Genomic DNA, 22781 nt, shown 5'->3' on the forward strand with positions numbered 1-22781 from the left:
TCCAGATTGTGTCCCAGAGCAAAGTGTGGATCCCAGAGGGAGCAATCTCATCTCTGTTTGTGGAGTACTGTTGGAGAATGTGATGTGCAGTTGGCCTGACTGACCTTTTCTCAGGCAATCTCCCCAGACTGATCGGGACAGCCTGGGACATGTGGGCCTAACCTGTATCTCCCAGGCTTTTCACCAGTCTCTGCTCCCAGCTCATCAGGTGTTGTCCAGTGTCACCTCAGTGAGGCCCCTCAATCTCTCTCTTGCCTTCTCCCTGTGTCTGGGTGTGTGTGTGTGTGTCTCTCTCTCTCTCTTTCCAGGCTGTTTCTCATTGTTGGGTGTAAGTCAAGGGAGAGCACTCAACCTGATGTTCCCTCCGTTTAGGCACTGGTCTGTGGAAACATACAAGTTCAAAAGGAGATGTCTGAGATTTACTGGTCTGACACCAAGATGCCTTACTGAACCCAGTCTGGGTGACTTGTGTACCAGTTCCTGAGTGGTGCAGATAGACAAAGTCCCCCCACACCCTCCCCCCGCTGTCCTGGGAGGGTGGGGAACGAACATAGCCCCTAGTGTTGGACAGTCACTTTCTGTTTGAGGCACTCCACCCTCCTGGAAGTGACAGGAAGAGAGTTCTGCAGAACCTAGAGTGTTCATTTCTGCAATTCTGTGTGCACTCTCACTGCACTCCGCAGGCATGTGATGGATGTGAGCAATTGTGGTTTGCAAGGCAGCATCCGGTGGAGCTGGGGAGAGGCGGCAGAAGAGCTCACACATCCCCTCACCCCTCCACCTCACAGGCAGGCACACACCACAAACAATTGCCCCAGTCTGTGTGTGTCCTTCTCTCCAGGGTGAAGACAGACCTTGGGGAGGTAGGGGGGGGGGCTGTGTGTGTGTGGGGGGGGGGGGGAGAGGGAGAACCTTGCCTGGGTGGGTCTGTGTGTGAGGGGGTTGGAGACACAGCCTGCTCTGTGTCTGTATGTGTGTGTGTGTGTGTCCCTCAGGCCACTCTGTCATTGTCTGGGACATGACGGGGGGGCTGGGGGCGGGAGAACGCGACCTCCTCGCCTCCCATTGGCCGCCCCCAGCCCAGCCCCGCCCCCCCAGCATGTTGCCAATGCAGCGCGGCCCCTGATTGGCCGGACCGGCCTGTCCATCAGCCGGGATTGCTACAGTGTCTTTGCCCCAGCGGGTCGTGGAGCCGCTCGCCCGGGACAGGAGCTGGTGCCAGGGCACTGTCACACCCATGGAACCGAGAAGGTGAGCTATTGGTGGGGTGGCAGGGAGGGGCGACAGCCTGTCTCTGCCTTGCTTGTGCCTCCTGCAGCCTCCCTCCGAGACGCACACAGCAAGGCGACAGATGCAACTTGCCTTCCCCTTTTTGCAGGGAGTTGACCCCACCGCAGTCTAAAGCAGGCACACAGGGGGAGAGAGAGAGGGGCTGGGGCTGGGGCTGGGGCTGGGGCTGGGTGTGGAGGGGAGGTTGCATTCAGTTGTGGGAACTCGGGAGGGCTGACCACTTTGCTGTCCGCCGTCTTGGCTGGGGGGGAGGGAGCGGGGCGATTGACCGGGATCCATTCAGGGAACAATTGGCTTTGAGTCATTTCTCAGCAGCATGGTGTTTGGGAGGGAGGGGGTGGTGGGGATAAGCAGTGGGTTAGCATGGAGATGGGGGATGGCATGCCTCTCATTCAGGCTGGGATCTCTCATTGAGGCAACACTGAGGCTGAGGAAGCTGTTTGTTGTCTATATTCCCACCCAACCCCCTTCCCAACCCCAGGACCTTTTGTAGGGACGGACTGAACTCAGAAAGAAAGGAAGAGAGAGAGAGAGAGAGAGAGGTCAGAATGGTAATCCGGCAAGTACCAGAAAACACTCTCTGCTGAGTGCTGTCAGTCGGTGGAAACGATTCCAGTCAGTGCAGTCCCTGGGAAACACCCTCAGCAGTCGGTGTGATCATGTCCCCAGGCTTCACTTCTCCAGGGCTGTGAGCGGAGATGTTCTCTGGTTTTTGTACCCCCTTTCCCGGTTCCTTGTTTCCCAGAGGCAGTGTGGAATACTCAGGGCAGTCATTCTGAGTTATGGGTTTCAGCTCCGACCTCAGTGCTCACTTCAGGAGGCTGGAAGGCAGTAGCTGCTGTCACTCCCAGCAGCATGTTAATGGGAACCAGATGGAGCTCTGTCTGTCTGTCTGTCTGCCTGGTGAGGAAAACACCACACCTTCCAAGTCTGCAAGAGTCACATACTGCCCCTGTGTCAGTGACTTCCCCCTGGCTTTTCATGGCTTGCTTCATTTTTCAACTTCCTCCAAAATGCCTGTTGCTCACAGAGCTCCTCGCTGCACTGAGTCTGTCAGTCTCTGACTTCCTGGCTCAGCTTCTGTGCAGTGTATTTCTCAGCCAGTTCCTGTGTGATGACTGCAGACTGCTTTTCTGTGTCCCTCTTTCCCCCCCCCCCCCCCCCCTCCGCCCCACACTTGTATCGGTCAGTCCGAGATGATGGCTGCAGTGCCTTCAGTGAGTGAGGCGTTTGGTTCCTGACAGTACCCAGCCAGATACTGAATGGGGTTGCCCAAGGGAATGCAGCATTGTTGATGGTCTGCACTGTACGCAGGGTGTGACATCCATCACAAGTCCATATGGCAGCTTGACTGACACTCCAGAGCCTGAGATCTGGTGACAATGATGAAGGACTTCTGTGCGTCTGACCCACATCAGGCTGCTTCCCCCTGAGCGCTATCACAGCAACAACAAAGGGAAGGTCAGGATATCTGAAAATCAGGACAGAAACCCATGGCAACATAGTGCATCACCCTCCCAGAGTTCATGTTCCATTAACTCTGGGTGAAATCTGACAAGGGGTCAGTGAATGTAGGGCAGAGAAGACCAGGGTTCCTGCTGGAAAGAAGGAGAACTCCACTCGGAACCATCAGGGTGAAGCACACTTTTTCCAGCGTCTGACTCACTTGTTACCCACCCCCGGTTCCCCCTTGAGAGGGTGGGGGGGTGAGCTGCCTTCTTGAACCGCTGCAGTCCGTGTGCTGTAGACGCACCCACAGTGCCCTTCGCGAGGGCATTCCAGGATTTTCATCCAGTGACACTGATGGAATGGTGTCATATTTCCAAGTCCGGATGGTGGGGTGCTCAGAGGGGATCTTGCAGTGGGGTTGGTGTTCCCATATACCTGCTGCCCTCAGAGTCACACAGCACAGAAACAGATCCTTCAGTCCAACTTATCCAGACATCACATTGTGGACCGAGTCCCATTGGCCAGCACTTGGCCCATATCCCTCAACCCTTCCTATCCATGTCTGTATCCAGATGCCTTTAGCTGTACCAGCCTCCACCACTTCCTCTGGCAGCTCATTGCACACACACACCACCCTCTGTGGCTGTACACCCTATCCATGAGTCTCTTGATTTTATAGACTTGTATGTCTTTCTGGATGGAAGTGGTTGTGGGTCTGGAAGGTGCTGCCTGAGGATCTTTGGTGAATTGCTGCAGTGTATCTTGTAGATAGTATACACTGCAGCTACTGAGCGTCGGTGGTGGAGGGAGTGCATGCTTCTGGATGTGGTGCCAATCAAGTGGGGGCTGCTCTGTCCTGGATGGTGATGACCTTCTTGAGTGTTGTTGGAGCTGCCCCCATGAAGACAAGTGGGGAGTATTCCATCCCACTCCGGACTTGGGCCAGTGTAGATGGTGGACAGGCTTTGGGCAGTCAGGAGGGAAGTTCCTCACCACAGTATTCCCAGTCTCTGAGCTGCTGTTTGAGCCATTGTATTGATATGGTGAATCCAACTGAGTTTCCACTGAATGGATATACCCCACAGACTGTAGAGAGTGAGAGACTCCGTGAGGGTAATGCTGTTCAATATCCAAGGGCTGATCATCAGCTTCTCTCTCACTGGAGATGCTCACCTGAGTGTTGTTCACAAACACCCAGATGTTGAGAGGGAATTCAGAGCAGTTTATAATCAAGACCAGGACTTCTCCATCAGCCTTCGATGTTAGAATCACTTTTGGTGATGGATTCGGTGCTGGGCCTCCATCTCCCAGGGTCAGCCCCTGTAGGCTGGGCTGGGTCGAGTCTGCATGAAAACAGTGTGATGGTAGATTGGAAAAGCAGGCATGTGGATGTCTCTTCACATAGTCATTGCACAGCCTTCTCTTTGGCTCAGTCCAAGTACCCATTGGACTCCTGGAAGGTAAAACAATCATTGTACTGATGGCAAACCTGTTTCTCACTGTCTTTTTCATCCGCCCCTTACTCTCACCTTGTCTCATGTCCTCTGTCTCCTTTCTCTCACTGTTTCTTTCTCTTGCTCATTCTCTTTTTTCCCCCATCTTGCCCTCTCTCTCCCCCTCCCCCTGTCCCTTGTTCCCTTTCATCCTCCCCCTTTCACCCTCCCTCTCTCGCCCTCCCTCAACCTTTCACTGTGTCTTGTTTCCTTCCACTTTCTCCCTCCCGTTTTTCCTCTTGCCCCTCTCTCTTTCTCCCCCTCTTTCACCTTTTTAGTACTGAGTCTGCAGCAATAAAGATGTAATTTATTTAAACCCAATGCTGTGAGTAATGGCTCCATAGGACTCCTCTGTTGGTTCTGGAAGATTTGGGGTACATGGGGTGGTGTGGTGGCTCAGTGGTTAGCACGGCTGTCAGGGACCCTGGTTCGATTCCAGCCTCGGGTGACTGACTGTGTGGGGTTTGCACATTCTCCCCAGGTCTGTGTGGGTTTCCTTCGGGTACTCTGGTTTCCTCCCACAGTCCAAAGATGTGCCGGTTAGGGTGGGTTGGCCTTGGGAAATGCAGGTTACAGGGATGGGTTGGGGGGAAAGGAATACTCTTTGGAGGGTCCTTCAACACCAATGCACACCGACAGAAGGAGAGCGTGAGCACTATGGTTCCCAGGCAGTGGGGAGTGTGTCTTGAGGTTACAGTGGGAGGTTGCTCAGTGATGGGATAGAGCTGATCGATGGGAAACCAGCAATAAGTGTGTTTGCCACTGTGTCTCCTCCTTGACTCCTAGATGAGCAGTGTGCAGTTTAAAAACTGGTCACGTTGAACTCATTGAGCAAGAGAAGGAGTGTTTTTCTGCTGAGTCAGCTCCGTTCCATGGGGCCCTGACTTGGCAGTGTGGGGAGAGACTTCGAGGACAGAGTGAAGGGGAGTCTGGTCAAACAGGGAGTGAAACTTCAGGATGAAATGGGGATGTGAAAGTGGGTTGTGTTGCTCCATGGAGGAAGCAGCTGTGTTTCTGCCGTCAGCGTCCAGCCTGCCCTTACCCTGGACAGCAGCTCACACTCTCAACCAGGCACCACTGGGTCAAGCGACCATGAGCTCAGAGGAAAGGGCACTGGACCCGAAATGTTAACATGGATTGCTCTGCACAGATACTGCCAAACCTTTCCCAGCAAGTTACAGTCCTCTTGTTTCAGATTTCCAAAAGCTTTTGGGGTTTGTTTTACCATTGACCAATCAAGTTGTTTCCCACTGAAACTGCAGGTCTGTCCGATCAGGAACGATGTTGTTAGCCAGCCCCTCCACTGTGATCCAGTCCGTGTGCACGATGGGTCACTAGGGACTGTCTGGTTGACTGCAGCTTGTGTTGAGGTGTGTTTGAGGGTGGGATGGGGTGGGAGTGTTGCAATTCTCCTGCAGCCACTTCAGCGCTGATTGAAGGGGCACTCTGCTGAAAGCTCAGGGATTTGCAGGGTCCAGTGCTAAGGGCCTGCTCTCTCTCGGTCAGCTGGTCATTGGTTCAAAGCCACACAAAATCCCGACCTGGGAGTGCAGCACTATCGAAGATGGGAACCCCAATCAGCACTTGCTGGGAGATCACTGTGCACTGTGAGTGACCCTGCTCGGATCTCAATACACAGCCCAGTCTGCAAGGGGACGGGCTCCCCTGTTATACCAGGGGACAGAGTTCTCCTGGTGGGCAAGAGCTCAGAGTGTTTGGCACAGACTGATCCACCTCCTCACCACTGAATGCCAACGTGTTTGTCTTCTCTCAGCAGGGTATGCCAGCTATGACAGTGCCAGCCATGATGGAGGATCGCGTATGTGTTGGGGAAGATAAATACATTCCCAAGTGAGTGAGTGAGCTTGCTGTACGGTTCCTCGGTGCAATTATCCCAGTGGGTACCGGCTGATGCCCGCTGGGTGCTCAGAGCTGAGTTCGGAGGGCACTTGGCAGATGGCGAGTTGTGGGTCAGTGCTGTAGAGGAGCTCTCTCTATCTCCCTTCGCCTTGGGCTGGAGAGGTGGCTGTGGGAGCTGGGTACAGAGGGCTGGGAGACCCACCCAAGCCGGGTATCACCAGGCGATGGATGTTGGCAGTGGTGTACCCCAGAGAGTAGTGGACTCTCATGTGTTGAGTCAACAGTGGGTGATGGGAATTGAGATGACGTGGGGAGAGTGAGGGGAAGTGATGTTGAGATGGACCAGCAGTCACCACCAGACTGAACCATAATCACAAACCTGTCCAGCAAATAGGAACGTGGCACTTGGAAACAGCATGAGGCCATTCGGTCCCTCTAGCCTGCCCTAGCATTCCATCAGCTCAGTGCTGATGTTGACTGTCCATCTCCTCTGAAAGCCTTCCCTCCCAGGCCCCCTGACAGCAACACTGAGATACAGGTGCCCTCTCCCCTGGATACAGCCACTGCCATGCTCCTATCTTTCCAGGGAGATTGCCTCTTGTTCCTCGACTTGCCCGTGGTTACAGCTCCAGCCTCTCCCAGTGCCCTTCCTCCCAGCATGAGGCTGTTCAGCCCATTGCACTGGCTGCAAGCAAACACCCCCCAGTTTCTCCACCCCCTGCTCCCCCATCCAGACCCTTGGGAAAGTTTGGAAATTCCCATTCCTGCTGCCCCCTGCCTGGTGGGAATCTATTGAAGGGATGGACCATTCTGATTGACCGGAATTGAGTTTGGATTGACAGACAGCCGCTGGGGTGTTGGAACAGATACTAGCTCTGAATCCCCGGAGTTGTGCTGGGAGAGGCAGGATGAGCTCTGGGCACAGGGTACCGTGCCCACAGCTGAAGTCAGGAGCCTCTCTGAGTGTGTCTGAGCCAGAAGCTGGCACAGGTGAGGCCCTTCAGCCCATTGAGTCTGTGCTGACCTCAGGACGCCACTTTCCAGAATTTGGCCTTGATAGGACATTTGAAATGGTCCCTGTTAAAGGTGGTGAGATTTCTCACTCTGCTAGTCTTCCCCACCCCCACTGTTCCTGGCAGTGCATTCTCGACCCACGCCCCCGAGGCATTGTGCAGTCAGTGGAAAACAGTATCAGGGAATGATTTTGTGAAAGAAGGTTTATTGAACTTGGGTGTGTGTTGGTTAGAGCTGGCTGGTGATGTGCTACAATTCACCCTGAAGGCTGAATGGCCTGATGAGCTTTGATCATGTAGGGGACAGGGTTGGATTCGGTGTGTGATGCTTCCGGTAGTGCAATAGCCCAGTGACAATTCCTGGCCCGCGGAGAGTGCTTCACAAAGGCTGGTTGGAAGCAGGCCTGAGGAGGAAGGAGGGACTGGTCAGGAAGAAGGGGAAAGTGGGAGTGAGCTTGGCTCAGCTGTTCAACCTGCGAAGGCCCTCAGCTTCCAAAATGAAGGCGACTTCACCCTTTGCCTGAACGGACAGAGTCACTTGGCCTTTCTGTGTTCCTCTCTCATGACTCTGAATCATCTCGTCACATGAGCTGTGGGAAATCCAGGCTAAGTGAAGACTGCAAACTGAGCTATTTGCTTCAGAGCTGCCCTTTGTCTGCTTCCCGGTTCCATAGCAACCGTTTCCATCCAAGATCCATCCACATCTATTGTGCTGGGGTGCTCAGAAACCAAGCAGCCGTTCAATATTCACACTGTCTTCTCCCCTCCTCCTGCGTGCGTGTACTCACATAGGCTCTTTCTCACACTCTCTCGCTCACTCTCACACTCTGACAAACCCACATACGTGCACATTCTCTCTCTCACACATATGTACAAACACATGTGTTTTCACCCCCAGAAGATGAGAGAACATCAGTCAGGCACAGAGAGCCTGTATTGGAGCAGACTCAGGGATCCAAACACTGAGCAACACAACATCCCACTGTCAGTCCACTCAGCCACAATCAGGCCTGGGTTATGGGTGAGGTCCTGCACTGATGAGCCAGGACTTCAGCAGCACAGGTCACCATCACACTCTGTCTGAGTCTCTCAGTCCTCAGCATCCTAATCTCAGCACTGACCCTCCGACAGTGCCCACCCCCTCAGCACTGACCCTCCGACAGTGCCCACCCCCTCAGCACTGACCCTCCGACAGTGCCCACCCCCTCAGCACTGACCCTCCGACAGTGCCCACTCCCTCAGCACTGACCCTCCGACAGTGCCCACTCCCTCAGCACTGACCCTCCGACAGTGCCCACTCTCTCAGCACTGACCCTCCGACAGTGCGGCTCTCCCTCAGCACTGATGCTTGGTGTGGCTTATACACACAAAGCCAAGTAAATCTGTGCATGTTTAGCTCCCCACACCAGCCTGGGTGAATGAGCAAGGATGTGATGTGTATATGTGTGTGCCAAAACAGAGGCTCAGGCAGCAATGAAGGTTTCCTGTCTTGTTTTGATGGTGTAGGAAGGAGCTCCTGGGACATGTGAAGACCTACAACTATTACTATCAAGGCCAGACAGCTCAGCTCCGGCATCGCGAGGTAAGTGCGGACTCGTGTGATGGGCAGCTTGGAGTTTGGACTGAATGCCCCCAGCATTTGGGAGCCCTGACTCCACCCTGTGATATCCTGCTGTTCCCCTGCACCTCCCTCCCGCCTGGTGGTTCCCCAAGTGTGCAGGCGTTGGGGGTTTGCTGGAAAAGGCAAGCTGACAGTGCCCTGGGCTGTGTGACAGATGTGACCACACTGTCGTGTGGTTAGCCCTGGACATGCAGCCTGTGGGGAGAGATCTCTGTCCCTCTGAGAGAAGGCACACAGTCTCTCAGTCAGAGGGCTCCTCAGTGCAGACTCAGACCCAGAGCATTGAATTCCAACTCCCAAAGGACATGGACCAATTGGTGGAGAGGGCAGGAAGGCAGCAGGTGAGGTGTGAGGTGATTCTCTTTGGAAGAACATGGGCAGATCATTTTAAAGAGGGGCTACAGTTCTAAAGGGGACACGGGAGCCAATGGGCCTGGGTGGGGATGTGCATGGAACATTCTGGAGTGGCTGGGATGGTGGGGAGAGCAGGGAATATAGTGTCCACTTGTTCTCAGCTTTACCCACAGGGACTCAGAGTCCCAGAGCAGGGAGGTGATGCTGACCATCTACAAGATACCTGTCCAGTCTCAGCTGGAGTACTGGGGACTTTGGGGGCACCGCATTATCGGGGATTGGGAATATGTTGGAGAGGGGGTGAAAACGATTCACACAGACCGTTCCAGGGATGAGAAACTCTAGCAACGAGGATGGATTGAAGAGGTTGGGAATGTTCTCCCGGGAGAGGGGAAGGCTGAGAGAGAGAGCTGATTGTGGTTTTCACAGTCCGGAGCGGGCTGGACAGAGTAAACAGGGAGAGACCATTCCCACTTGGAAAAGGAACAAGAACGGGAGGGGAATGGATTTAAAGTGAGGTGGAACCGAAGTGAGGGTGATGGGAGTAGTCCCTTTCCCACCCAGTGAGTAGTTAGGGTGTGGAGGGCACTGTCTGGAAGTGGGCTGGAGGCAGCTTCAGTGCAGACATTCAAGAGGGACGTGGGGTGGGTATTTGAGGTAGAGGTGGGCTGTAGGGGATTGGGGGTGAGCACAAGATCATGATTACGTGTTGGGTGTGCAAGTGCAGAGATTGTGGGCCAAATGGCCTCCTGCAGTATGACACTGACGTGATCTGAAGGAGGATGGAATCCGAACCAGGGATTGTGGAAGGGAATGGGTTGGGAATTTGAAGGGGCGTTCAGGTGGGACCTTGTCATTCCCATAGATGAGGTTACAACTGTATCTCCTGGGGAATGGCAGGGTGCACTGTGAGGTGAAGGGGAGAGTGGGGAATTGGGCCATTCGACCCATCTAGGTCAGGCTGCAGTGGGTGGTTCACCTTACCCCACCTCCCCCAGCCTCCCACTCTCACTGCCCCCTTGGTAGCTGGGGAGGGGGGCAATTGCTGGCAACTAATTCCTGAGCTGTTGTCCTCCCTCTGTCCCCCTCTCCGTCCCTGCAGGAGGATAGCGAGTTGATCATCGAGGGGCTGCTGAACATCTCCTGGGGTCTGCGCCGTCCGATCCGATTACAGATGCAGGATGATAACGAGCGAATCCGTCCCCCTCCGTCCTCCACCTCCTGGCATTCTGGCTGCAGCCTCCAACCCGAAAGGTAAGGACACAGCCCGCTTCCCGAGACCCTGGGGACTGCCCCTCTGTATCACCCCCTCCACCACTCTGGCCCCACCCCTGGTCCAGGACCCGGGATGGGCTGGGGGGACCGGGGCGGTGAACAGGGGGAGGAGGGGGGAATGGTGGCAGGGTGATTGGAATTTGAATTCAGAATACTGAAAGGACTCACAAATTCTGAACACTCACCTGTACCTATGTTTTTGTGTTTGCTGCAGTTGACCTATTATTAACTTTTCGATGCTGTTTAACTCTGTGATCTGCCTGTATTGCTCGCAAAACAAAGCTTTTCACTGTGTCTCGGTACACGGGACAATAAATTCAATTCCAATTCGATTTAAATCAAATTCAAATCCAATTCAATTCAAATTGAATGGTTCCTTCCCCTGTGGGCCAATTTGAAACTCTGCTCCCTTTCTCCCCCCCCCCCCCCCCCACCACATCTCTGTCACTCTCTCTGTCTGTTCCCTCAGGCTCCCCAAGACCACGTTTCTGATCCCAGATATGAAAGTGGACGGTGCCGAGACTCTGTCTGAGGAGAAGGAGCCTGGCACACACACTGACAGCGGTAAGACCATCATCCGTCCTATGGTGGTGGTGCTGCCCAATCCTTTTCCACCTGCGATAGAGGCCATTCAGCCCCTCGGAGGCTGCAATGCTGGCCAGTGGGATGTCCTCTGGCCTCTGCCTTTTCCCCCTTCTTTTCCACCTCCATCTCTTCCTCTCGGATGGAAAATGAGGAATTGAGTTTGTCTTGGTCGGAGGGCTGTCTGTGCCTCCTTCCTTGTGGGGAATGTTCCTCACTGCTCCGCCTGGTGCTGGGAGGTGTTGGCACTGGGGTGGTGGCACTCTGTTAGTTATCCCAGGCCTCTGTGGGGCCCAGACACTCCATGGCAGATGGAGTCCCAGTCTGGTCGTGCAGGGAAGGAAACAGCCCTCCTTGACCTGTTCTGGCCTACGTGTGACTCGAGACCCACAGCAATGTACCTGCCCTCTGCAATGGTGTGAGCCAGGCACTCAGCTCAAGGGCAGTTCCTGATGGCTAACCCATGCCCCACCACGCCCCCGGCCATGCCCAAGATGGATTGTTACAAAGAGGGCGTGACTCTGATGTTGAGGATTTGGATCTGATTGTCCTGGTCGGAACAGCTCTGGGGCCGTGCTTGTTAGCATGAACAAGGTGTGAGGATAGAGCGACTGGGAAAGTGACCTTCCATCTATGGCGGGGATGGGTCCAAGCCCCTCCCTGCTGCCTTGCCAGGCTGGCATAGTGCTTTCACCCCCTGCCCTGCATGTGTAGGTGGGATGGAACATCTCTCCCTCCTGTTTGTCTGTCTCTCTCTCTCTGCCTCCATGCCCCTTGCGAAGGGGAGTGGGTGAGGGTCAGCCCCTGCTGAGTATTGCGTGCCAGCTTGGAAGCGGGGTTCGGTGGGGGGGTGAATAGTGGGGCGTGACTGTGTGCTGTGCTCCCCGCCCCCCCCCGTGTTGGCAGATTCCCAGGGAGAGGCAGCCAGCTCCCAGCTGATGAGGACCAAGAGTGACGCGGGGGCACTGATTGTTCGCCGTGCCAAGCTCCGCTCGCCCAGCGACAAGCGCAGGATCCGCCGCCAACGCTTCTCCATCAACGGTCACTTCTACAACCACAAGGTAAACGGCAACTCAGCCCGCAGCTCCTATCCCTGAGGGAGAGGCAGGGGCTCTGTACCACCAGCTGTCCTGTCAGCTTGGAGCTAGGAGGTGAGAGCAGTAGCTATGGTGCGTGGTGCGGCCTGCAGCACGTGAGAGCTACAGCTTGTGTGGATGAATCAGACAGGTGACTGAGACTCTGTCTGCTGCCTAGGCCTGCCTTTTGCCCATCACTGTCTGGCTGTCTCAATCATGGAGCTGCAGCAATGGCTGCACTGCCCCTCAACTCTCCAACTCCGGATTCCACCTGGTGGCTGCCTGTTCGGTCAGGTACCCACTGCTGCAAGTTACTGCCCACACATGGTCACAGGAGTGGGCAGAGATACACCCTACCCCAACCACTCCCTTCACACTGTCCCAGCAAGGGCATAGCACTCCCAGCTCTGTGGGCTGGGGAACCCGAGGTTCTGCATTGATCTATAACCGCAGGCACAGTGGGGATGGGGAATCTGAGGTCCCGCATTGATCTATAACCGCAGGCACAGTGGGGATGGGGAATCCGAGGTTCCGCATTGATCTATAACCACAGGGACTGTGGGGATGGGGAAGCCGAGGTTCTGCATTGATCTATAACCGCAGGGACTGTGGGGTGGCGAACCCTGTCTCTCTGATTTCCTGTGGAGTGAGGAATCTGTTCAGGTGGAGCCGGTACACTCCAGGTCAGTGCTGGGATCTCAGCTCCATCGGGCCTCAGTTTCAGAGAGCAGGGGTCACCTGTTAAAGGCAGTCCCTGCTGGGATCCTGTCCCAGACACTGAGTGTGTGTGTCCCTGCTGGCAAAGACATGTGCCAGTCCTTCACAATGCCAGCCCAGTGGATGTTGGAGATGGGAGCTGAGAGCAGACAGTGTGCTGGAGATGCTGAGTGGGAGAGAGGGAGAGAGGGAGGGAGAAGTGGGACGTGTGTGTCAGGCTGTTTGCTGGCCTCACCTTGTGTATCTCTCCGTACTCCTTGGTCTCTGTCTGTGTGAGAGCTGGTGTTCCATTGTGCATCACCTCCTCTCCCCTCACCGTGCTCAGACTGAATGGTCTGGAGTGAAACACTCTCTTCCTTTCCCGCAGACGTCTGTCTTCACACCAGCGTTCGGTTCCGTGACTAATGTTCGTGTCAACAGCACCATGAGCTCTCTGCAGGTTCTCAACTTGCTCCTGAACAAGTTTAAGGTCAGTGGTTCCATTGGCTGGGTGAAGGAGGGGGTGCTGCAGCCTGACAGTGCTGGGCAGGGAGGAGGGGGGTGTGAAGGGTGATTTGTTCCAAACACACACCATCGCTTTGTCCTTTATGGACCTGGTTCTGAGCTGCTGTGGGACCTGACTGAAGCTGTGACCTATGACCAGGTCTTTTCCTGCCCTTGGGAGTCCTCAGCGGCTTCTCTCAGACAGTATCCGGTTCACTCCACTCCCAGGCCTGTTCCTGGGGAAAATCTGAGTCCACCAGAGAACATGAAAGTGTGCCACCTTCCCAGGTAGGGCGGAGGATCAGGCAGAGTCAGCGTGGCCTCGTGGAGGAGAAAGAAACGCCTGACCAATGGATTCCAGCTGTTGGTGGTGTCAACAAGCAGGTGAAGGGGGAAAACTGGATGTCATACACTCCGAAAGATGGACAGCACAGAAGCAGACCCTTTGGTCCAACCCGTCCCTGCTGACCAGATATCCTCAATTAATCTTGTCCCCTTTGTCAGCATCTGGCCCATATCCCTCCAAACCCTTCCTATTCATATACCCTTTTAAATGTTGTCTTTGTAGCAGCCTCCACCACTTCCTCTGGCAGCTCATTCCATACACGTACCACCCCCTGCATGAAAAAGTTGCCCCTTAGTTCTCTTTTATATCTTTCTCCTTTCACCCAAAACCTATGCCCTCTAGTTCTGGACTCCCCCCACCATCTCTGTTTACTCTCGCCATGCCCCTCATGATTTTACAAGACCTTAATAAGGTCACCCCTCAGCGTCTGACGCTCCAGGGAAAACAGCCCCAGCCTGTTCAGCCTCTCCTGATAGCTCAAACCCTCCAACCCTGGCAACATCCTTGTGAATTAGATTTCCAAAAAGGAACATTCAACAAGGTATAACATGTCAGGTTACATAATGGGATAAGAGCCCCTGGTGTCTGGGATTGGATATGAACATGGGGAGAGGATTGGCTACCCATGTTCATATCCAATGGGATTCCTGAAGAAGGGCTTATGCCCGAAACGTCGAATCTCCTGTTCCTTGGATGCTGCCTGACCTGCTGTGCTTTTCCAGCAACACATTTTCAGCTCTGATCTCCAGCATCTGCAGACCTCACTTTCTCTGGGAGGATTGGCTAACTAATTTAAGCAGACAGTGATGGCAAGGGAGCAGTTTGATGCTGGAATCCTGTTAACGCCTGGAGTGGCCATAGGGATTAGCACTGGGGATGTCATTATCTGAGGAAAGGTACATTGGCCTTGGAGGCAGTCCAGAGAAGGTATGCTCGGCTGGTCCCAGAGATGGACAGGCTGTCTCAACAGGAGACCTGGACTCACTGACAGGAACAAAGAGTGAGGACTGACTTGATTGAAAGCAGATGATTGGTCAGGAATGGAATCAGGGAGATGTGGAGAGGCTGATTCCCCTTGTGGGAGAGTCTGGGACTAGAGGGTGTCATCTCGGAGAATGGGAGAGATGAGGAGGAATTTCTCCTAATCTGAGGGGAGTGAGGCTGTGGGATTCTCTCCCGCAGAGGGATGGAGAGGCTGGGTCACTAAAGGCTGAGACAGAGGGGAGGGAGGGGGAATCAAGGGGGATGGGGAACACGCAGGAAAGGGAAATTGTGGGTGATCAGGTCAGCCATGAATTGAATGGCGGAGCAGAGTGGATGGGCTGAATGGCCTCCTACTGTTACCTGCTCTGACCAATACTGGAATTGCTCGCTGTCTCCATTCCTGCAATATTGCCCCTTCCCTACTGTTGTTATTGCCTGGTACTGTCAGACTGAGTCCCCTTCACCCAGCACCTCTAGTCTCGCTGCACTGCATTGGTGCCCCTCTTTAGCCTCGGAACCTCTTCCTGACATTTGGAATCGTTTCCTGATCAGTCACTTCCTTCATCCCTGGAAGCCCATGCTAGCTCCCCGCCAAATCCATTGAAACAAATGTCCCTTTCCCTTGCTTCTCATCTTCAAGTGCACTCCCACCTCTGGCCCACCATCGTTAGCCCTGGCTTGGTGACAGAGAATCCCTTCATGGTCTCCAGTTTGATCCAGCAATCATTGCATCATCCACAACATGATTGGCCAAAGCCCCCCTCCCTCTCCCTGCCCGTTTCTCGGGCTGATGGAGTTTACCCAGCACCTGCAGGAAGAGAGGAGAGGGGACTGGGTGGTGGCGGTGGGCAGCAGAGTCTGGGCACTTGGCAAAGCCCCACCATGAGGGTGGAAGGTGAAGAGAAGGATTGAGTGATGTGTCTTTTTCCTCTTCTTCCAGATCGAGAACAGTTCCGATGAGTTTGCACTTTATATTGTCCACACCAGCGGAGGTGAGTCCGTGGCTAATGAAGCTTCATCCATCTTGAGAGCTCGTCCAACCAAGTTGTCGAGTGAGGAGACAGTAATGGCTGTCATCCAATGTCACGTGCAAAATACTGGCACAGACCAGGTCCTTGCCTTGGCATTCATTTGCCAAGAGGGGGGTCAAGAGCATCCCGAGTGAATGGTTGGGTCTGATCAGTAGGAGCATGGAGTGAGTAGATGAGAGAGCACCATTGGATACAAGCATCCTCCAAGGAGGTGTGAATGTGTGTCCTCCACAGAGAGACACAGAGAAACCACAGCACATGGAGCAACCCAGAACCTCAACGAGCCACTCAGAGCCTTGGAGAGATTCCGAGATCTGAGCAAGAGGAGAGCAGCTGGGGTGAAGGTCACGTTAGGCTTTATTGGTCCGGACGTCAAGGACAGGAATAACACAGTCGTACTGAGATCAGAGCTATTCATCATGGAATCCCTGCAGTGTGGAAGGAGGCCAGTCAGCCCATTGAGTCTGCACTGGCCCTCTGAAGAGCATCCCACCCAGACCCAGCAACCCCAGCCAGGGTAAGGGGCTGATTATCCCCCAATCGAGAAGAAGTTATCTTCCTGTTTGGAATTTCTGAGCCTCGAGGATTGTGCCTGATTCATCACCAAGGTTATTCAAGCTGATTAATATTTCGGAGGTGGGGGGAGTGAGAGATGAGGGTGGGGCTGGCAGTTAACTCCCATCCATCTGGAGGGGCTGAATGGCCACTTCCTGCTCAGTTTGCCATGTCCTCACAGAGAATGGGGCAACACTGTTCACCTCCTACAGTGTTCACTCAGGGGCAGACACTTTCTCTCATTATAGTCTGTCTATATGTCTCTCTCTTTTTCTTTCTGTCACTCCCTCTCTCTATCCCTCTCTCTCTCTCTTCCCAGAAAGGACCAAGTTAAAGGATTCCGACTATCCTCTGATTGCCCGCATCCTGCAGGGACCTTGTGAAGCCATCGCGAAAATCTTTCTGATGGAGAAGGATCTTGGGGAAGAGGTCACCTACGATGTGAGTAACTGTTTGATGAATGGAGGTTTGCTGGCTGAGCTGGAAGGTTTGGTTTCAGATGTGTCGTCACCATGCCAGGGAGCATCATCAGTGAGTCTCTGGTGAAGCCTTGGTGGGATGGCCCACTTCCTGTTTGTGTTTAGGTTCGTTGGGAGGGTGACATAATTTCCTGTTCTATTTCTCAGAGGGTGGTAAATAGGGTCCAAATCAATGTGTTAACTGATGGAATTCCCAGTGGAATGCCAAGCTTCTGGGAATTCCCATGTGTGTCTCTGTCTAGCCTGTCCCAAGATGGATGTGTCGTCCCAGTCAAAGTGGTGTCTTTCCTCATCTGTATGTAAGGATACGTGTGAGAGAGGGTCATGTCTGTTTTTGGCGAGTTGGTATTCATGTATCCTGGTGGCTAGTTTTCTGCCTGTTTGTCCAATACAGTGTTTGTTACAGTCCTTGCACAGTATTTTGTAAATGATGTTAGTTTTGCTTGTTGTTTGTATAGGGTCTTTCAAGTTCATTAGCTGCTGTTTGAGTGTGTTCGTGGGTTACCACGATGCCAAGGGGTCTGACTAGTCTTAGCAGTCATTTCCAAGATGTCTTTCATGTAAGGTAATGTGCCGAGTGTTTCTGTGTCTGCTAGTATGGGTTTGTTGCTGAGAAATTGGCGGACTGTGTGGGTACGTGTTATTTTTGAATATGCTGGAAAGATATTTCCCTTCTGCTCTGTGTAGTTCCTCTGTGCTGCAGTGTGTGGTGGCTCATTGAAAACATGTTCTGATGCAGCTTTGTTTGTGGGTGTTGGGGTGAATGCTTCTGAAGTTCAGTATTTGGTCTGTATGTGTTGTTTTCATGTTGACGCTGGTTTCAAGTTCCCCATTGGCTGTTTGCTGTACTGGGAGATTGCAACAATACTGGTTGTTAGGGCCGTGATTTTTCTTGATAGAGAAGTTCCAATGACCCAAGGTTCCAAAGTTTATTGGGACCCTTTTGTTAACCCTAACAGATAATGCCTCCAGCCTAAGACTTCCATGTCTTAAAAGAAACTGGAATCATCAAAGGGGAGAAGCCACCTCACTGTGCAGCTAGCCTTTGTTTAGATGAGAGCTTTTTTAGATTCAGTTGAGAGCTTCAGGTTCAGTGACAGCAGCTGTGTGTGGGAAAAGGTGTGGGCGCTTCCCTCTTTCCTTCTGATGTCACAAACTGTCAGCTATCTGTGTCATTTTTACTCTTTGTGCTGAGGGACGTGTGGACTGGGACTGTTGCAAGGATTTTCGGGACAGCATCATTTGAAGTTGGGCTTGGACAGGATAAGTTATCTGCGATTCTATTTTCTGTTCTTTGTGTTTCAGTCCATAAGTTTGTAAATTCTGTTTGTTTAAAACTAGCTAATTTACTTCAGGGATATCCACTGTACACATGGCATAAACAAATAGCAAAGTTATGGTCTGGGCTACCTGCTTAAAATGTCTTGAGGGGTCTGGCCTCATCCAAACCACACCTCAGAATGGCAATTTGTCATTGTTCTCTAAAGTGAATTTAATGCCAGTAGGGGTGGCATTGATGGTGTTGTAGGTTTCCTCAAATTGGTTTTGTTTAGTGAGGAGAAAGTTGGCAGCCATGTACCAATTTGGGTTGGATGGTTGGCAGAGCTGTTTGTTGGAGTCTCTGCATTACTGCCTCTGCTAAGAACCCTGATATCGGAGATCCCATGGGTGTTCCGTTAGTTTGTTTGTAGGTTTTGTTGTTGAAGGTGCAGTGAGTGGTAGGGCATAGGTCCACTAGCTTGACGATACTGTCCTTGTTGATGAAGTTGTTAGTGTTTGGTGTATGTGTCTTTGGGTCGTCTAATAATGTAGTCAGTGTTTCCTTGGCCAGGTTGATGTTGACAGGTGTGAACAGGGCGATTACGTCATAGGAAACCATTATTTCATCCTCTGCTATCTTGGTGTCTTTGGTCTTCAGAAATTCTTGGGTGGAGTGGATGGAATGGTGTGTTTTAGTCTTTGGTGTAGCTCCTTGGCCAATCTGTACATTGGTGTTCCAGTTTGCGAGACTATGGGTCTGAGGAGGGCTCCTGGCTTGTGAAATTTGGGTAATCGAAAGAAGTGTGGTGTGTTGGACCCATCTCGTTTCATTTTTTGGAAGTTGGTCTTGTTTAATTCTCCAGATTTCTGAGGTTTTTTGGAGTAGGGCTGTAATGAAGTTCTCTCGTTGTGGTGTCAAGTCTATCGCCACCTGTTGGTAAGTGTCTACATCTGCAATCAGTGCATTCGCTTTCTCATAGTGGTCATTCCTGTTTAAAATGACGCCCAGAAACCCAAGCCACTCTCCCTTACATGAAAGACATCTTGGAAATGACTGCCAGACTACTCAGACCCCTTGGCATCATGGTAGTCCATAAATTCACGAACACACCAAATGAACTTGAAAGACCCGATACAGACAACAAGCAATTACAAAATACCGTGCAAGGACTGTAACAAACACTACATTGGACAAACAGGCAGAAAACTAGCCCCCAGGAGACACATGAGCATCAACTAGCCACAAAACAACATGACCCTCTCTTACTTGTATCCTTACATACAGATGAGGAAAGATACCACTTTGACTGGAATAACACATCCATCTTGGGACAGGCTAGACAGAGACAGGAATTCCTAGAAGCTTGGCATTATAATAGGAATTCCATCAATAAACACATTGTTCTGGACCCCATTTACCACCCTCTGAGAATTGGACAGGAAATGAAGTCACCCGCCTTAAGAGACCAAGGCATATAACCAGAAAGTAAGCCATACCACCAGCACTTCACCAGAGGCTCACTGATGATGTTACCTCGTATAGTGACAACACATCTAAAACAAACCCTCTAGCTCACTGAGTAAACTTACATCCAGAACCTCAACCTGAGTTACAAATCTTTTCAAAAATCCCTCACCGTTTCATGTTGGGTGTTGGCTCAGTGCCTGTGAAGGGTTCTGGGTGAGTCTGCTTGCAATTAGGAATCCTCTGCAGTTTGATAGTTTTAACCGATCGAGAGGGGCTGTGGGAGACTCCTAATGGATGAAGGAAACAAGACATGTCTAAGACCCAATAAGAGGAGATGATGGCTGTGTAATATTATCGCTAGACTATTAATCCTGAAACACAGGTCATGTTCTGGGGATCCAGGGTGGAAGCCTTTCCTTTGGTGTTGTAACCATACTATAGTTAACTGGGAATAACTGACATCAAGTGGAGAATTGGAGGCAGGAGAATGGACAATGAAAGGCATAGCTAAGGTGCTGCAATGCCACCACAGGCAGGAAGATATCATTACACTGTGACATGTTTACATGGGAATTTTCTATTCCAATCAGAAATGTGTACTCCAACATGTGTGAGATTGATGAAAACGTGATCCATCTTCCCTATTGGATCCGAGCTGGAAGTGCCGGAAGTAAAGTTGGGTGGGGGGGGGAATAGGTGTGTCTTGTGCAGGACCAAACAGTTGTTCTCATGGCTCTCCCTTGCTTCTGTCCCCAGTGTTTTCAGAGGGAAATCACTGGTTTGCTTCAGGACAACTGATGTTTCAGATATTTCTCTCTCTCCTTTGGCCAGGTTGCCCAGTATATCAAGTTTGAAATGCCAGTGCTGCAGAGTTTCATTGTCAAACTGAAGGAAGAGGAAGATCGAGAGGTGAAGAAATTAACACGCAAGTGAGTTCTTGTCCCTGTCTGTTTCACAGTTTTTGTTAGTTTCAGTTGTTGGGCGGAGGGAAGAGTGGGACACCAAGTCAGAGAACTAACACCTGAACCATGATGATTTGAACTTTGGTCAGAGCTCTAAACATTGGGTTAATTGAGAGAATTACTCGGTAATTTGTAATACATCTCCCTGACATTACCTCTTTGAATGTGTTTGTAACAGCAGCATGACTCGTTTACATAGGAAATTGTAATGCAGTACTGAGGGAGTGCCACACTGTCCCTGACACTGATAGCTGTGTATTATATCTCACTGCTGAACCCCCCTTCCTTGGGGATGTACAGAGGAAGTGCCACACTGTCATTGAGGATGGACAATAAGACATGATGGTGTTTGTATCTGCAGGTATTCAGTCATGCGTGCTGTTCTGGAGACCCGAGTACAAGAGCTAACAGAGTCCTGGGCACAGATTTGAAGCCTGGCACAGCAGATAGAACAAATGGCACAAGACGTTTAGATGTGGGCACTCTCTTGGATGTTGGTATTGGGTGACAATGCCATGACTATGCACTTGTCAAGCTCCTGTGGAGTGGGACCTTGGCAACTCCCAAACTGTCAGCTGTCAGGAGCTGGGAGGCAGGTGGGTGTGGAGGTTCCTAAATGGGGGCTGTCCTGTGCTCTTTGGGAAGGGATGCTTTATCTTCAGAAACACTCCAATAAATCCAGCGAATGTGGTTGGGAGATGAACCAAAACCACCTCTTCTCCCACCCACCCCACACCCCTTCCTTCTGTCCTGTGAATAGTTGCAGAGGTTGGAGTGGGTGGGGAGGCTAGTTGAACCAGGAACCTGATGCCTGGAGTCACATAGAGGCTAGACCAGCTTTGCACTATTCCCTCTCAGCCTGTTGGTCCTGTCCACGAACGACCAGTCCCCACTGATGGGCCCTGGCAGGTTCGTCCCCACCCTTTCGGCATTTCCCAGTCAAGGTTGAGGTTCAGGAGAGCAGAACTCCTCCTCCTCTCACCTCCATGTTGGCACCTCCTATTGTCGAGCTCTCCCATTTTTTGCCGGATCGGTGAACTGGAGCAGACTGGGAATGGGAGTCCCCGGAATATTCCAACTCATCTCCACTCACATTTTACTCAAACCCTGACACACAAGGAGTGAAAGTGTACATGGTGGTAGTGATCCTGGTGTGGGGCAGGGGGAAGAATCCTCTTCAGTCACAGTACAGAAGCGATGCTACACTTGCAACAAGGTGAAGTCTCCATCCTGTTAGCATGCTCTCAGAGAGAGAGGAGACTGGTGGAGGTTTAACCTGGGGATCACGATGCCTCAGGGAGGAAGGTGTAGATTAAGAATCAGAGACTTCTGTGATAACTTCAGCAGAGGTGGGAATCAAACTCAGGCTGTTGGTGTCACTCTGCATCGTGAACCAGCCATCCAGCCAACTGAGCGTCCCTCCTCCCTCTGTAGGCTGGGGTGGAGTTGACGGAGGCAGTGGGAGAGGTGTGTGAGAGTAACATTAGTGAACAGAGGGAATCCTGCACATAACTGAGGTGCAGCTTTTGCAGTGTCCCATTGGTCCCCTCACCTGACTGACCATATTGAGCCTCATGGACAGGATGTTGTAACTGAAGGCAGTCTCTATGTAGTTGGGAGCTGAGCTGGTGATCTGGAAGGGAAACTGGACAGGGCAAGAATACTGCTGTCATTTAGGAAGCATGTGTTCATGTGATGGAATTCCATGGAGGAGGTTTGGAATAGATTGGGGATAACTCCCATTCTCCACAATGGCTGACTACACTCCATTTTCCCAGTCAGTCAGATCTCATTGCTCCAAAATTCGATCCATTTGGCCATCTCTGGTCCAAAGGGCTGAATGGCCCATACCTGCTTCTGTATTTCTCAGTGAATGCAGTGCAATCAAAAAATGACCTTGATTTGAGTGCAAAAAAAGTAAAAAAAAATATATTTTTGCTGTGTTTTCCTTCCAATTGTTGATATTTCTGATTTGATGAAAATTTGCCTTGTGGTGTATATTTAAGACTGGAAAGAGAGATTCTCGATCAGTCTGTCAGATCAGCCATGATCCTGTTGTTCAGCGGGGAAAGGTGGGGGTACTGTGGTGTATGAACTTATTCCCTGAGGTTGTGGAGTCAGAGTTCCAGGCAGTCTGCCAACAGACTCAGCATCACAGTTCAGCTGGCCCAAGGAAGTGTGCACCTCCCCACACCCTGACTCCTTACCCATCCTGACAAGGTTCTGCAAGATGCCCACAGTTCCCAGGTGCTTGATCCCTTCCTTCCGAATGCCCGGCAAATCCCCTTTTGTGAGCACCACCCTGCTTCCGATGACACAGCATCGCCTTCCCATCAGTGTTTAACCCGAACTTGAAGCAGACTGTAAGAAATAGATATATTTTTCTGTCGCACTATTTCATGACCTAACATACATTCGGATAGTTTTAAAACGTCTCAGCTATTTTTTAAAAAGAAAGTTGGAATTAAACCAAGTCTAACAAA

At 51.9% G+C, this 22781-nt stretch overlaps 1 protein-coding gene across 2 annotated transcripts; it reads left to right on the top strand.

Annotated features, from left to right (window-relative positions):
- The first annotated feature begins 1131 nt into the window (after positions 1-1131).
- On the top strand, positions 1132-22781 carry rassf2a (Ras association domain family member 2a). Of its 2 annotated transcripts, none has more exons than XM_060856672.1 (11): positions 1132-1251; positions 6007-6083; positions 8612-8687; positions 10183-10334; positions 10825-10919; positions 11844-11998; positions 13098-13199; positions 15484-15535; positions 16449-16570; positions 20168-20265; positions 20660-22781. In XM_060856672.1, the coding sequence occupies exons 2-11, from the start codon at positions 6013-6015 to the stop codon at positions 20727-20729; spliced, it is 993 nt and encodes a 330-aa protein (XP_060712655.1). In that variant the 5' UTR covers positions 1132-1251; positions 6007-6012; the 3' UTR covers positions 20730-22781. The 2 variants fall into 2 exon arrangements, with proteins under 2 accessions (XP_060712655.1, XP_060712654.1); XM_060856671.1 differs by having other exon boundaries at positions 1133-1251; positions 6010-6083.

This window comes from Hemiscyllium ocellatum, chromosome 48, assembly GCF_020745735.1.
Source record: "Hemiscyllium ocellatum isolate sHemOce1 chromosome 48, sHemOce1.pat.X.cur, whole genome shotgun sequence".
Lineage (NCBI taxonomy): Eukaryota > Metazoa > Chordata > Chondrichthyes > Orectolobiformes > Hemiscylliidae > Hemiscyllium > Hemiscyllium ocellatum.

What these genes read in the sequence shown, in the direction of transcription:
- rassf2a (XM_060856672.1), top strand. Translation starts at nt 6,013, where the DNA reads ATGCCAGCTATGACAGTGCCAGCCATGATGGAGGATCGCGTATGTGTT. An exon ending in GAAGATAAATACATTCCCAA is followed by an intron (nt 6,084 to 8,611) that starts GTGAGTGAGTGA and finishes TTGATGGTGTAG; the next exon opens with GAAGGAGCTCCTGGGACATG. An exon ending in TGCTCCTGAACAAGTTTAAG is followed by an intron (nt 13,200 to 15,483) that starts GTCAGTGGTTCC and finishes CTCTTCTTCCAG; the next exon opens with ATCGAGAACAGTTCCGATGA.